The sequence below is a fragment of the Eumetopias jubatus genome, unplaced genomic scaffold (genome assembly GCF_037043125.1).
Source record: "Eumetopias jubatus isolate StellerSeaLion01/CBP00866 unplaced genomic scaffold, mEumJub1_p1.0 scaffold_8, whole genome shotgun sequence".
Taxonomy (NCBI): Eukaryota; Metazoa; Chordata; class Mammalia; order Carnivora; family Otariidae; genus Eumetopias; species Eumetopias jubatus.
Window position 1 is genome coordinate 5,817,779 of NW_028274814.1, and position 12,066 is coordinate 5,829,844.

Below are 12,066 nucleotides of genomic sequence, written 5' to 3' on the forward strand. Positions count from 1 at the left end.
CTGGGATCGAGTCCCGAATCGGGCTCCCTGCTCGGCGGGGAGTCTGCTTCTCCCTCTGACCCTGCCCCCTCTCATGTGCTCTCTCTCTCTCTCTCTCTCTCTCTCATTCTTGCTCTCTCAAATAAATAAATAAATCTTAAAAAAGAAAATTCTCATTGCCCTGACAGGCACAGAATCTATGAAAACCTGTATTTAAAATCATTTTTCTGATCATGACATTTTCTCTGGTTATTATGCAGGTTGAATAGATGATTACAAATCATCCCCCAATGGTGGCTAATTAAATATTTGATAAATAGAATTTAGCACTTTTCATCTACAGAGAGCTTTCCTGACATTAACTAATTGAGTCTAAGAAAGGTGTCACCTTCATTCTGTAGATGACAAAACTAGCAAAGGGAAGACATTTAAAGAAGTTAAAAAAAAATGTGTGTACGGGGGAGGGATCCTTAGAGGAAGATTTGTGCGATTTCTCACTGCCTGTGTTCCTGTCATGCTGGCCTCACTGGGTTTGCTTCTGGAAACATTCCTGGAGCCCCAGACCGGGACAGATTGAAAGGAGACGGGATGGGAACTCCTCCCCCCGGGTCACTGGATTCAAGTTCTTTGGGCTGGAAACACATTAGCGAGGGAAGGTGGGGTCCCTCAGGGTCCGCTAGGGTCTTGGGGGGAAGGTCTTATCCCACCCCGGTGCCTAAGAACTGGCGCTTGCTGCAGAGATCAGGACCCAGGCGAAGGGCGCCAGGGCCGCGGCGCGGCTCCTCCACGTCTGCTGGTGAGCAACAGCACCACCTGCTGGCGACACAGCTCGTCCCTCAGCCCTGTGGACTCTCGGCCCCGTGGCCAGGAGTTTTCCTCTGTAATTTCCCCATTTCCTTTCCTGGCCAGTCCCAGCTCTGAAGTTGTGGCTTCTTCAGCTGGAGGAATGCAGCTGACAGGTTATTTCAGAATGATATAAATCTGCCAAAGGACCATTTGGATATAAACAGCAAACATCTCACCCCGGATGAAAATTCATGTTAAGAAATTGAAGTCTTCATGGACGACTAGCCACTGGGAATGAGGTCTTACCTATCCTAGTGGAAACTGAAGACTTCCTGCCCGGGAGGGCCCGGGGGAAACGTTCCGCCCTGGGGTGGGTTTCGGGGGATTTGTCTAGAAGTTGTGTTTGCGCAGTAAGCACTGTTTTCCCCGAGGCGGTGTGTTGATTTGGGGGGGGCGGGGAGGGGACGGAAAGAAGGAGCTGATGGGGATCCGGGGTTTGGCGCAGTCAAGAAGCATGGCTTTAGGAGGACCCCACATGAAGCATCTGTTCATCCTGCCCGTGGCTCCCACCCGGGTCTCCATGGGGGCTTCCATCTGAATATTTTACTCCCTCCAAGTGAACAGAGATGGAAAAAATCTCCATTTGTTCTCCTGAATGATGAAAACAAGTTCTGAACTACTTTCCAGGCCTACTCATCCTTTCTCCTAGAGTGCAAGGTGATTCAGCTTCTCGTCTCCCACCCTGCTGCCCCACGGGACATGGAAGAAGAGTCACTGAGTGAGATCACCCTCAGGAAGCCTGTCCACACACAAGCCGGGACCAGGGGCCTGGGGCCATCAGAACTCCAGAGCGAAGTGAGGCAAAATCCTGCTGCAGCAGGGGTCAGAGCAGGAGGGTGCCAGTCTCTCTCCCACCCCTTGGGAAGCAGCAGATTTCAGTCCATGGGCACGAGGAGGTTGGAGCCTCTCTTGCCCATCCAGTTCCTAGAGGGGAGTTTCCTGACAGCTCTCTGAGGCTCTGGAGCCCTGCACAGAGTCCCACCTGGAACAGAAGGGCCCACCTGCATGGCCCTGGAGGACAGCTGGCCCATTTCTCTCCCCCCGACACTGGCTGGGGTCCTACTGAAGGTGAAATTAAAACTGTCAGCGATGCAGCTTTCAATTTCGAAGATGTGTTTGGAGTCGTGTGAATGAGGGCAGTGTTGGACATGGGCTGAGAAGCGTAATGCCGTGTCATCAGCGGAGTTCCTATGTGGGTGGTGGTCCCCCAGTTCCTGCTGGGGGAGTCCTGGCCCCAGGCCCCGGGAGCCTGAATGCTGAGGTTGCGCAAGCACCAGTGGGTTCCCTCTCTTACTTCTCTAGTGAGGTCTTCCCAGCGGGTGGTCTGGCTGGCGCGGGCAAAGGCTTTTCAATGTGGCAGCCTCCTTCTGTCACGGAAGCCTCCTGTGGCAGGATGATATTTGCACACATTCTCTTACGCCGTGCAGCCTCATAAAGGGCAGGGACTGGCTCATCAAGCTCATTTTACCGGGGTGACCGAAGCGGAGGTGCAGGGGGGTTAAGGAACTTGTTCAAGCTCAACAGCTGGAAGTGGCAGGGCTGGGGTTGCACGTCAGAGAGGCCCCAGAGCCTGCATTCCTCTTGCCATGAGACTGGTCCTCCCTCCCTATGTTGTTGCGTTTGTGGCACCTGCAGCCCCTCCAGCTATCCTCGCTTCCAACGGAAATGGCAAATGGGGAGTAGGGAACAGGTGGGCAAACTGAGGCACTTTGTGATCCTCGAGTCCAGCCGTGGGTCAGAGATTGTGAGGACGGGTAGCTGCTCTCCTCTGGTTGTGCAGAAGCAGCAGGGTGCGGTGGCAGCGGCAGAGTCAAATCCAACCTCTACCATTTCCCAGCAACAGGACGACGGGCCAGAACTTGGCTTCCAAGTTCCTCATCTGTACCGTGGGGGTAACGAGCCCCTCACGGGGCTGCTTCCCAGGCTGGGATGAAATCACCTGGCACAAGACTCAGCATGTGATTACTTTCCCAAGTGCCTCCTAATGGAAGAGACGATAATGGGCTTTTGTTGGTCTTGATTACTCAGCAAAAACACCGACAACCTCATGTGGGTCTAGTCTTCTACTCTATCAACTATAACTAGGTCTTCCATCTCTACTGAACCCCTGAAGTTTTCCATGCCTTACTCTTTTATCTACAATATGCCCAATCAGTCTGCCAGGGCTTTTCAAGGAAAGTGTTGCTATATTTTAATGTTGCTCTAAAAACTATATAGTCGGTTTTCTAATAGCAATTTCATGATTGTTGTAAGGTGCCTAGAAGTCACGCATACTTTGATAAAGAGTTTGTTTTAATGGAATAAAAATTGATGGCTCTCAAAGCCAAAAAACAAAAAGGACCAACATTTAAAAAGCATTTACATTTAACACTTAAAATGGCAATATAAGTGCAAGATTCAGAAACTTAAGTATCTTCAATGCAACCCGAATAATTTCTTGTCTTCTTAAGTAGCTTCTAAGGTTAAGCAACAGTTGGCAGAGCTACTTCATGGTCATAGGATATCTAAGAGATGTCACCATTGGATAAAATCCCTAGGCCAGCATTTCTCACATTCTATGTTGTCTGCCAGAGATTTCAGAAATATCTTTATAAGAAGACTAGACTGGAAGGGGATTTAACAGAGTCAGCACCTTTAATTATGTGAATATAAAAGTACAAGATAGAAGTGCTAGCACACGGTATAAGACAAGACGGTAAGGAGAGCCCAACGAGCCCTGGAACTGAACACACCAGGTCACTGCAAGAAAGGGATGCTGCCCACTTGGCCTAATGCCTCCTAGAGACCAGAGGAGTCAGTCCCAGGTGGTGTGGCTGGATCATCCTCACACCTGAACATGTCTTTTGCCCTGGGTCAATCAGCCTGGTCATTTCCAACTTCCTTTTCTCTTCATTGCCCGTCACTTTAGCCGCGAGGCCCTGTTACTCCCCCATCCTGCCCGTGCCATAGCAGAGAGACTTGTGGGCCCTCCCTCTCTATCTCTCTCTTTCCAAATCTTCCCCTTTGGAGCTGCTGCCTGACGGGTTGATGCCCAGCTGCAGTGAGAAATCCTGCCTGCCCTTCCAGGCCTACCTCATGGGACTTCCTCCGTGAAGCTACCCTGATTCCTCCCCTCCCTTTCCCTCCAACAGGAAGATCCAGTGTGCACTCTGTATTAGTTCCCTAGGGTGGCTATGACAGAGTGCCACAGGCTGGGTGGCTTGAACAACAGAAACTTAAGAGTCTCACAGTTCGGGATGCTAGGAGTCTGAAATCAAGGTGTCAGCAACCTTGGCTTGGTTTCTTCTGAGACCACTCTCCTTGGCTTGTGGGAGGCTGTCTTCCCCCTACCTCTGTGTCCAAATTTCCTCTTCATATAAGGACACTAGTCATATTGGCTTAGGGCCCACTGTAATGATCTCATTTAACTTAATTACTTATAGACTATCTCCCAAGAAGGTCACCTTCTGCGGTACTGGGAGTTAGGACTCTGCATAGCTTTCTTTTGAGGGGGGAGGGGTGCACAGTCCAACCCCGACCAGACCCCCACTGCATTATTATTGATACTTTTTGGTGAGTTATCATCATTCTCTCCTTCTCTTGAAGGCTCCTTGTGGGATCTGAACCTTGATATAGCTCATATTTATATTCTCTGTTGAGCCTCACACGATGCACACACTCCATAAATAACTTGAGTGAATGAGCGGTAAACAGTGCTCCTGAGTGAATATGGACCGCTGCCAATAATGATAGGTCTGGAGTAGACAACGTGTGATCCTAGCAACACGCTTCAGCAGATGATATGGCTGCCCCTGCACTCAGCTCTGACCTGTGGGAAGACCCCTGCCAACAACAAGAAACAATGTTTCCCCCTGGGGGCCTGAAATGTCATCATTGGCAAATGATGCTCCATGCTCAGTCTGTGATTCCTGATTCAAAAACCAGAATGGCCTCCTGCAGGAAGCACAAACATCCAGAGGGGAAGGAGCCACAGCAGGTGGGCATGGAGGAGGCAAGGGAAGGCAGCAGGATGGGAGGCAGGGTGCCTGTTTTATAATCTCCTCCGAGGCTGGGCTCGGACACTAACCATGTCTAACAGCTCCCAAATGCATTGTTTAGTTGCTTGCTTTTTTTTTTTTTCTTTAATGGAGAAACCGTTAATCAAAAAGTACCAGTTAGGCTTGTCTGTCATTCCTGTCCCCTTTTCTTTTTCTTTGCTTCCACATAGGCATAAGCCTTGTTCAGTGGCGGTTCGATATTTCTTTACCTTTACAGAGATAACACATCCAGTTAGAACCATTTCAGAGTGGATGCTAAAATGGTGTTCTGATGGCAAGGTTGGGCTTAACAATTCAGTAAGATTTAATAACAGGCAATTTATGTCAATTTCCAGATAATACAAGTCAGTTCTAATCTGTCCCTTAAGAGACTTGCAGAGCTCTGTGGCATTTGGTGTCAGAAACATTTCCCACAACTGTGGCGAGGCTGAGAAGGCACGTTGGGGCTGAGGTGTCGTGGACGCCACCTTCCTGTACTTCAGCTTGCATTCACTTCTGCTCCTGTAGCCTTTTTTTTTTTTTTTTTCCAATCTCAGCATGATGGAAAAGCTCAGTAGTGGACCAGTTCGTTATTAGAAAAGAGGGATGCTGGTCTCTTCATCTGTCTTCCCTGCTAATCCTTAAGGATCAACATGCACTGTGCATTTGAATGGTGAGCCTGGCGGGAGTGGGTATTTCCACACAAGCTCCCCACTGGACAGCCCATCCATGGTGGTGCTTATGAGAACTGAAAGCCTCTAATGTTCTCCCCTTGCAAATCCATCTTTCTAATCTAACTCCTGGGGTACCTCAATTGCATAGTCTGAAGCAGCCCGACCTTCCTTCTCTGGTGCAGAAAGCAAGGATTTGCAATGCGATTGTCCTTTAGAAGTAAGGTAGGGATTTTTCTTTGGGTCAAATGCCATAGCAATATATTCAATTTTCCATTATTTGCTTTTGAATCATTACCTTGATCTGTGACTTGCTACTGTCCGCTTGACCCTTCCTAGTCACTCACTAGTCATTGCTGTTCAGCAAGGCTTTGTACAGAGGCCTGTTTGGACACTTCTGGCCCTTACTCTGGACTGGAGATCAAGGAAGTCCCGTGAAAGCAAATCTCTAGATGCTTTCTCTGGGACCTAGCTTTATGCTGCCCACCCTCGGCAAGGAATGGGGAATGCTTGTGGGGTGGAGGCCTGGTGGGGCTGGGCCCCCACAACTGCTGACTTAGACCTTTACACTGTGGCCCAGGTGGCCTCAGACTCACACATGCTCAGATAAACATCCAAGAGGCAGCATGGGAGCCCTATTGTTAACCGAAAATTATGATGGCGAACAAATGCAATTTTCTTTAAAAAAAAAAAGTGTGAGCATACATCTCTGTTAATAGATGCAAAGAAAAATCTAGAAGAATGTAAACCAAATTACTGAAGTTCTTGGATTTGAGAAGTGGTGACAAAGATACTCTCCTTGACCAAACTTTAGTCAGGCTTCTCTGAGCCCAACTAGGCCCTGTCCCTGGGCATGTCCCCCAAGAGCACAATTTTAGCACAAATCCTGTCAGGTGGGTTTAGTCAGATCCCCTACCCTCTCGTTACCATCAGCCCTGGTATCTGATGGGGTTTGTCATTCTCCACCATCCCCTGGTGATGTCTGGTCACCCTGGCCTGGCCTCAGCAAGAACCCTGTTAGGTCAGTGTAGCCAGGGTCCCCCGTTCCCCTCATGTTTCCTTGTAGTGATTTCCTCTCCGCTGACTTTGGCTGTACATTCCCACTCTTCCTCGTATTTGGAGTTGAGCGCAGTCTCTCTCCCCTATACCTTATGGCCGCTATCCCTAGTGATCGTCTCGAACAATCTGCCTTTACTGCCTTAACAAGTGGCATGAGTAATTATTTAGCAGTGGGAACATCATGATTTTCAATTCTGAAATTATGTATTATGTTTGCTTCCTGTTATTTGCATCATATTATTATGTTGGCATTTTCCACATAAATCGTTAGTATTTTTTAAAACAGCTTTCCCGAACTATATATGGCACAAAACCCGCCTACGTAAGGTATACGAAAAGTCTTTAGAGAGACTGTGTGTGACCATCACCACAGTCCAGTTTGAGAACAATTTCCATCACCCCCAAAAGTTCCCTGAGTGAAGGCACCCTTCACTCTTATCTCCATCCCCAGCCACCATAGATCTCCTTTCTGAATGGATTTTCTGAAATTTCATATACATGGAATTAAGCAACAGGTGGCCTTTTGTACCGGCTTCTTTGGCTTGATAATGTTTTTGAGGTTTACCCACGTGATAGTGTGTATCAGCGAGCGGTTTGTTCTCCACGTCGTTGGAGAGTGTTCCATTGTATGGACGCACTGCATTTTGCTTATCCATTTCTACTCAGTGGACAAGTGGGTTGTTGGTGGGTTTGTGCTATTATGAATAATGCTGCTATGAACATTCGTGTGCAAGTCTCCATGTGGATGAAGTGTTACTTTTATAATCAGAAAAAAAATGACAAAAGTAGAGACCAATATGGATGTGGATTTTCAAGCTGTTTCTGGAATGCATCTTCTTTTAGCAAAATGGGAGCTCTGTAATTGGGGCCAAAGTTTTAAAATAAGGAGGGAAAGACGTGGGTACCTGAGCTGGATTTCCCTGGCCCTGACCTGTGCACGGCCCAAGAGGAACAGGGACAATGGTTTCTCTCCTCTGGAAACTGATGGTATTCGCACAGGTCCTTCATTGCCTCCGAACGCACGTGGCATGTCATGAGTCCCAGGGCAGCTCTGATTTCAATCCCAACCCAAACGGCATTCCTCTCTTCTGAAGTCCTGTGGTTCAAAAGCAGCAAATTAAGGCAGCTATGTGACTCTGCCGGGTTTAATACACGTTTCCCCAAGGTGGTTTGCTTTTGGAGCAGCGGTGGAGAAAGGCCTGGAACACTGGCGCAAACTAACTAGGTGAGTTGTTCAGATTCAGCAATCCTAGATTTTAGGCTGGGTCCTTTCCCCCATGTGCAAAGTTCAAAAGTTGCAGCTGGGAAGGGAAAAGCATCAGAAAAAACCAAGGAAGAGAGGATCCAGGTCTGTAAGCAGGAAAGAGATGCAGGAAATGACTCGGAGGAAAAGAGGCAAACAGGAAGTCCGTAGATAAAGGGACATGGGCACTCGCTTTACAGAGAAGAGGCAGGAAGCCACTGCTGGCACCTTATCTACACTGCCGATGACACTGATCTTATCTATTGCCTCAGCAGGCTGTCCATGGAAGGTCTTCCAGCAACCCGAGCTCCTGTCTGCGTAGGCAGGGATCTGGGTGACTTTGAACTGTCGGTTGCCCCGCCTCCATCCTTTGGACACTCCCCTGGTTGCCCTACAGGCTCTGAGCCCCTCCGTCCCTCTTTGCATTCTGCCTATGGACATATACTCTGAATGCCCCTGTCTCCTTTCCCCTCTACATTTATTTCTTTGGAAGGTTCTACTCGTTCTGGTTTAATCTGTAATTCCGAGGTGTGGGACTGCACTGCTTTACTTCAACACCGATACTTCCCTATTTCAGCTACTAACAGTAACATCAACACCAGCAGATATCAGCACTTGACAATATCCAAAGAGCTTCTGCTTGATCTTCACAGAGAATCAATCCTAGGATGTGGGCAGGATAGCTAGTATTGACTCCTTTTCTTTCAAACTGAGGCAATCAAGGTGGTAAAGTTCAGTGACTGCCAATATCCCAGAGTCTCAGAGCGGTGGGCCCAGGAGTGGCTGATAGGCCGCAGGGTGCAGGCCCAGGGTTGGGGCACACAAGCAACGTTAAGTGATAATGTCTAAAGCCAATGTGCTCTTATCTGATGTGTTAAACTGAGACCAAAACGGGGGTGGGTGCGTGGGATGGGTGCAGTGACAACTCACAGCAGGTCTGTGGAATTCATTCAAAACCCCGGATGTGGGATTTTATGAATATAGGAGCCTGTGAGGAGTTTTCTCATTGTTAGATTTTCTAAATGCTTATATATTCAGTATTCTTAAAAAGACACTGAGATCCTAAATATGAAATGCAGAAATAGTTTTAGGGTAAAAAGCTTCTGTTGAGTGATGATTTGCAAAAATACGTCTTCAATACAGTACTCAGAACGAATGTTATGGGTCCAATGTCTATTCAGTTATATGACCCTATTATAAAATCTTGCCCTAAACTAAAAGTTATAGCAGTTAATATTTAATGGCAAAATACTGATACTAGGTTAACATTTACAAAAAACCCCCACATTTTTCAGAAAGGAACATGCTTGGGATCCAATGTGAAACAATCAATTATTGTGTTTATTCTTGAAGCTTTTATTTTGGAGTCCTGTGTCGCAAAATGACATGTTTTGTGTTTACAACAGGTATTAGAAATTTGAGATTTTTTAAAATTTCTACTATTTTAGAGTAAAATTGGATATAATGTTCCAAACCATCATCAAAAAAAAATGCAGAGCAAACTTTTCTGTATATAAACTGTACATAAAAACAAGGCACTATACATTTCGGGGAGATATTAAGGTAGAAAGGTGGATGTGCACAGATTCTTCAGAGCCCATGCCAGGAAGTACAAATCCATTTGTTCATTTTAGCACCGGAAAGCAGCACTCAGAATAAGTCAGACTTAATGCTGAAGGAGATGTTTCTGAACGTGAGTGAAGATACACAGGGGTGCCAGAGCTAATTTCACAGAAGCAATTCCATCTACCTTTTAATATTATTTTGACACCAAAAGAAAAACAATCTTAAGAGTGAATGAATACATATTGCTTTGTTAAATACATATTTGCTTTATATGGTGTTTATATAAATATATATATTTTAGAACCCACAAGTTATCAAAATAACACTTTATTAAGAGAATTGCTTCCAAAAAAGGTGGGCAGTGCGGCAGTTTCCGCACACGTGCACATAGGGACGCCTTTATTAACATTACCTGTTGAATCGTGGAAAGAGAGTTTCCAAAGGGTCCGCTTAAACATTCACAAAATACACAAATCTGGGACAAGCAGTAGAGCTAATAACTTCAGGTTTTGGAAAACTGATTAAAAAATCTTTTTTTTTTTTTTTAATACCAGTCCAAAAAAAAAAAAAAATACCCATTTCCCTGGTCCAATGGTATTGAAAGTGACGACAGAGGTTCCTCCAGCATCTCTCCTGCTCAGAACAGACCTTTTGCTTTCTTCAGGTTCACCTGCTTCCAGGCGGGCAGTGCATTGTATTCGTCCCTCGTTATGTCTAGTGCAAACTGCAAAATCGGGAGAAATGCCCAGCGGGTGAGTACAAGGACTCCCATCCCAGCCAAGCGTGTTGCTTAAACGCTATCACACGTGAAGACATGCTTACCTCAAAGTCTTCATCAGTGAGATAAAGCTCAAGCTTCAGAGGATCAACTCCCTCGGGCAGTGGCCTGGCTAGCAGATCGGCCAGTGGGTAAATGGTTTTACAGAGCTTGGCTAAGACATCTTCCACAAGGGTGATCTGATTGGAAACTTCCGTATCCTAGAGAAGAGGAGGGAGCAGAGAGAATTTCATGCCCTGCATCTGCGCAAATGCTTTACCGCGCATGGGCGCAAACACAGCCCTACTGTCCACTCTGTGTCCCAGCTGGAGAGGCTCGCTCAGGCAGAAGCAGGCTCTGAAATGGAAAGGAATTGCCCAAAGCCTCACAGTTCTCCTGACTTTTACATGTCTTCCCACCCCACCAAATAAATCCTGGCTTGGGGCTGCCTCAGAAAAATGTTTAGGGACCATCACATGAGTGAATTGAACTCTAAACACTGGAAGCATTCATATAATGGAATTTGTTTAAAAGTATTTAAAAATAACCTTAAAAGGAATCACATCCTTTCCTATCAGCCCCATTTCTTAATCTGGACTAGAAAAAGGTAAGAAAATGTGTCTAGAAGATGCTGTTGAATCTAGATTTAAAAAAAAAAAAAAACTGCATTAAACAATGAATCATGGAACACTACATTTAAAAAAAAAAAACAAACAAAAAACACTGTGCATGTAATCTGAACAGGTTATTCCAGGTAAACGATCTTCCTCTGTTAAACCCGGAATCCCAGATTGGCTGCCCTCCTTTTGAGTGGCGGGAATGAACGACTAACGGTGTTGCCAAATTCATCAGTGATGGTACAGACTAGCGCTCACGGAGTGGGTTTTGGAGCAAGCCTGCACCTGAGACCCGGGACAAGCTACGGCAGGTCTCTGTGCCTCCGCTCCTTCCCTAGAAAAACGAAGATAACACGAAGACTACTGTGAAAATAAAGGAGAAAATACATGCCAAGTGCTTAGAGCCGTGCCTGGCACCCAGCAAGCACGTGGCGATTGTGTTGTTACTACAGGCTGGTGTAGGAAGCCTGAAGTCCCTGGCCAGAAGCCCGCAGGCCTGCACATGATGCTCCAAGCCCACTGCCGCCCCGGGACCTACAGCGGATGCAGGGAACCAGGGCAGTTACAGCCTCTAGCTCAGACTGCAGGAGGCGGCGATGGTCCGCATCGTGCCTAGTGTGGATTGCACGTCTATGGTAAATGGAACCCTGGGCTATGACTGGCAGGCTCCTCCCCGTGTGGACCGAGTCCAGCCGGTTGCAGAGAGAGGTGAGGCTCAGCAGTGCACTGAACATCCATTGTTAAGCAGCGGTGAACTCTTTTTCTTTACACCTGTTCAGACCTCCCATAAAATACCCACGTCCTCTCCCTTGGAACAACAAAACAAAACAAAACAAAACCCCTTGGAATTGCTACTGCTTGCAATGTCAAAAACTTCTAACTTAAGAAATTTGACATAGCTGTACTAAGCTTTTTTTTTTTTCTATGTGGTTGGAAATTATAACGTTCTGGTTAATAATATGTTTTAGTAAATAAAGGTTTATGACAAATGCTTCCTGTGCTAACACCAGCTGGTCTCATAAAAGACTATTAATGAGCTATTAACACTGCTTATCGGGAGTGACTCACATTCACTCACCCAGTAATCTGAGCAGGTTAATCCATCACAGGTTTATTCTGTGTCTCCTCTAACACAAGGTTAATGTCTGAAACAAGAGGATTTTGTGCCTTAGCATGGCCCTTGAGAAGCAATAGATTTTTAGCTAACAGAAGGAAGAGACGGCAGCTTTTATTTATGTATCTTCTTCAGAGTAATTAAGTTCACCTTTGCTTTTCTTTTAACTTGAGCACCAGGTGTAGAAAATTAACCAAG

At 46.5% G+C, this 12,066-nt stretch overlaps 1 protein-coding gene across 1 annotated transcript in view; it reads right to left on the reverse strand.

The window, feature by feature from the left end:
• Window positions 1-9,873: 9,873 nt before the first annotated feature.
• The window catches only part of SVIL (supervillin), a 103,932-nt gene continuing 101,739 nt past the window's right edge, over window positions 9,874-12,066 (reverse strand). The window contains exons 32-33 of the mRNA XM_088025765.1: window positions 10,203-10,358; window positions 9,874-10,104 (exon numbers count right to left, since the gene is read on the reverse strand). Coding sequence (XP_087881891.1) covers window positions 10,018-10,104; window positions 10,203-10,358 — 243 coding nt within the window. The 3' untranslated portion in view covers window positions 9,874-10,017. The remainder of the gene's footprint in view (window positions 10,105-10,202; window positions 10,359-12,066) is intronic.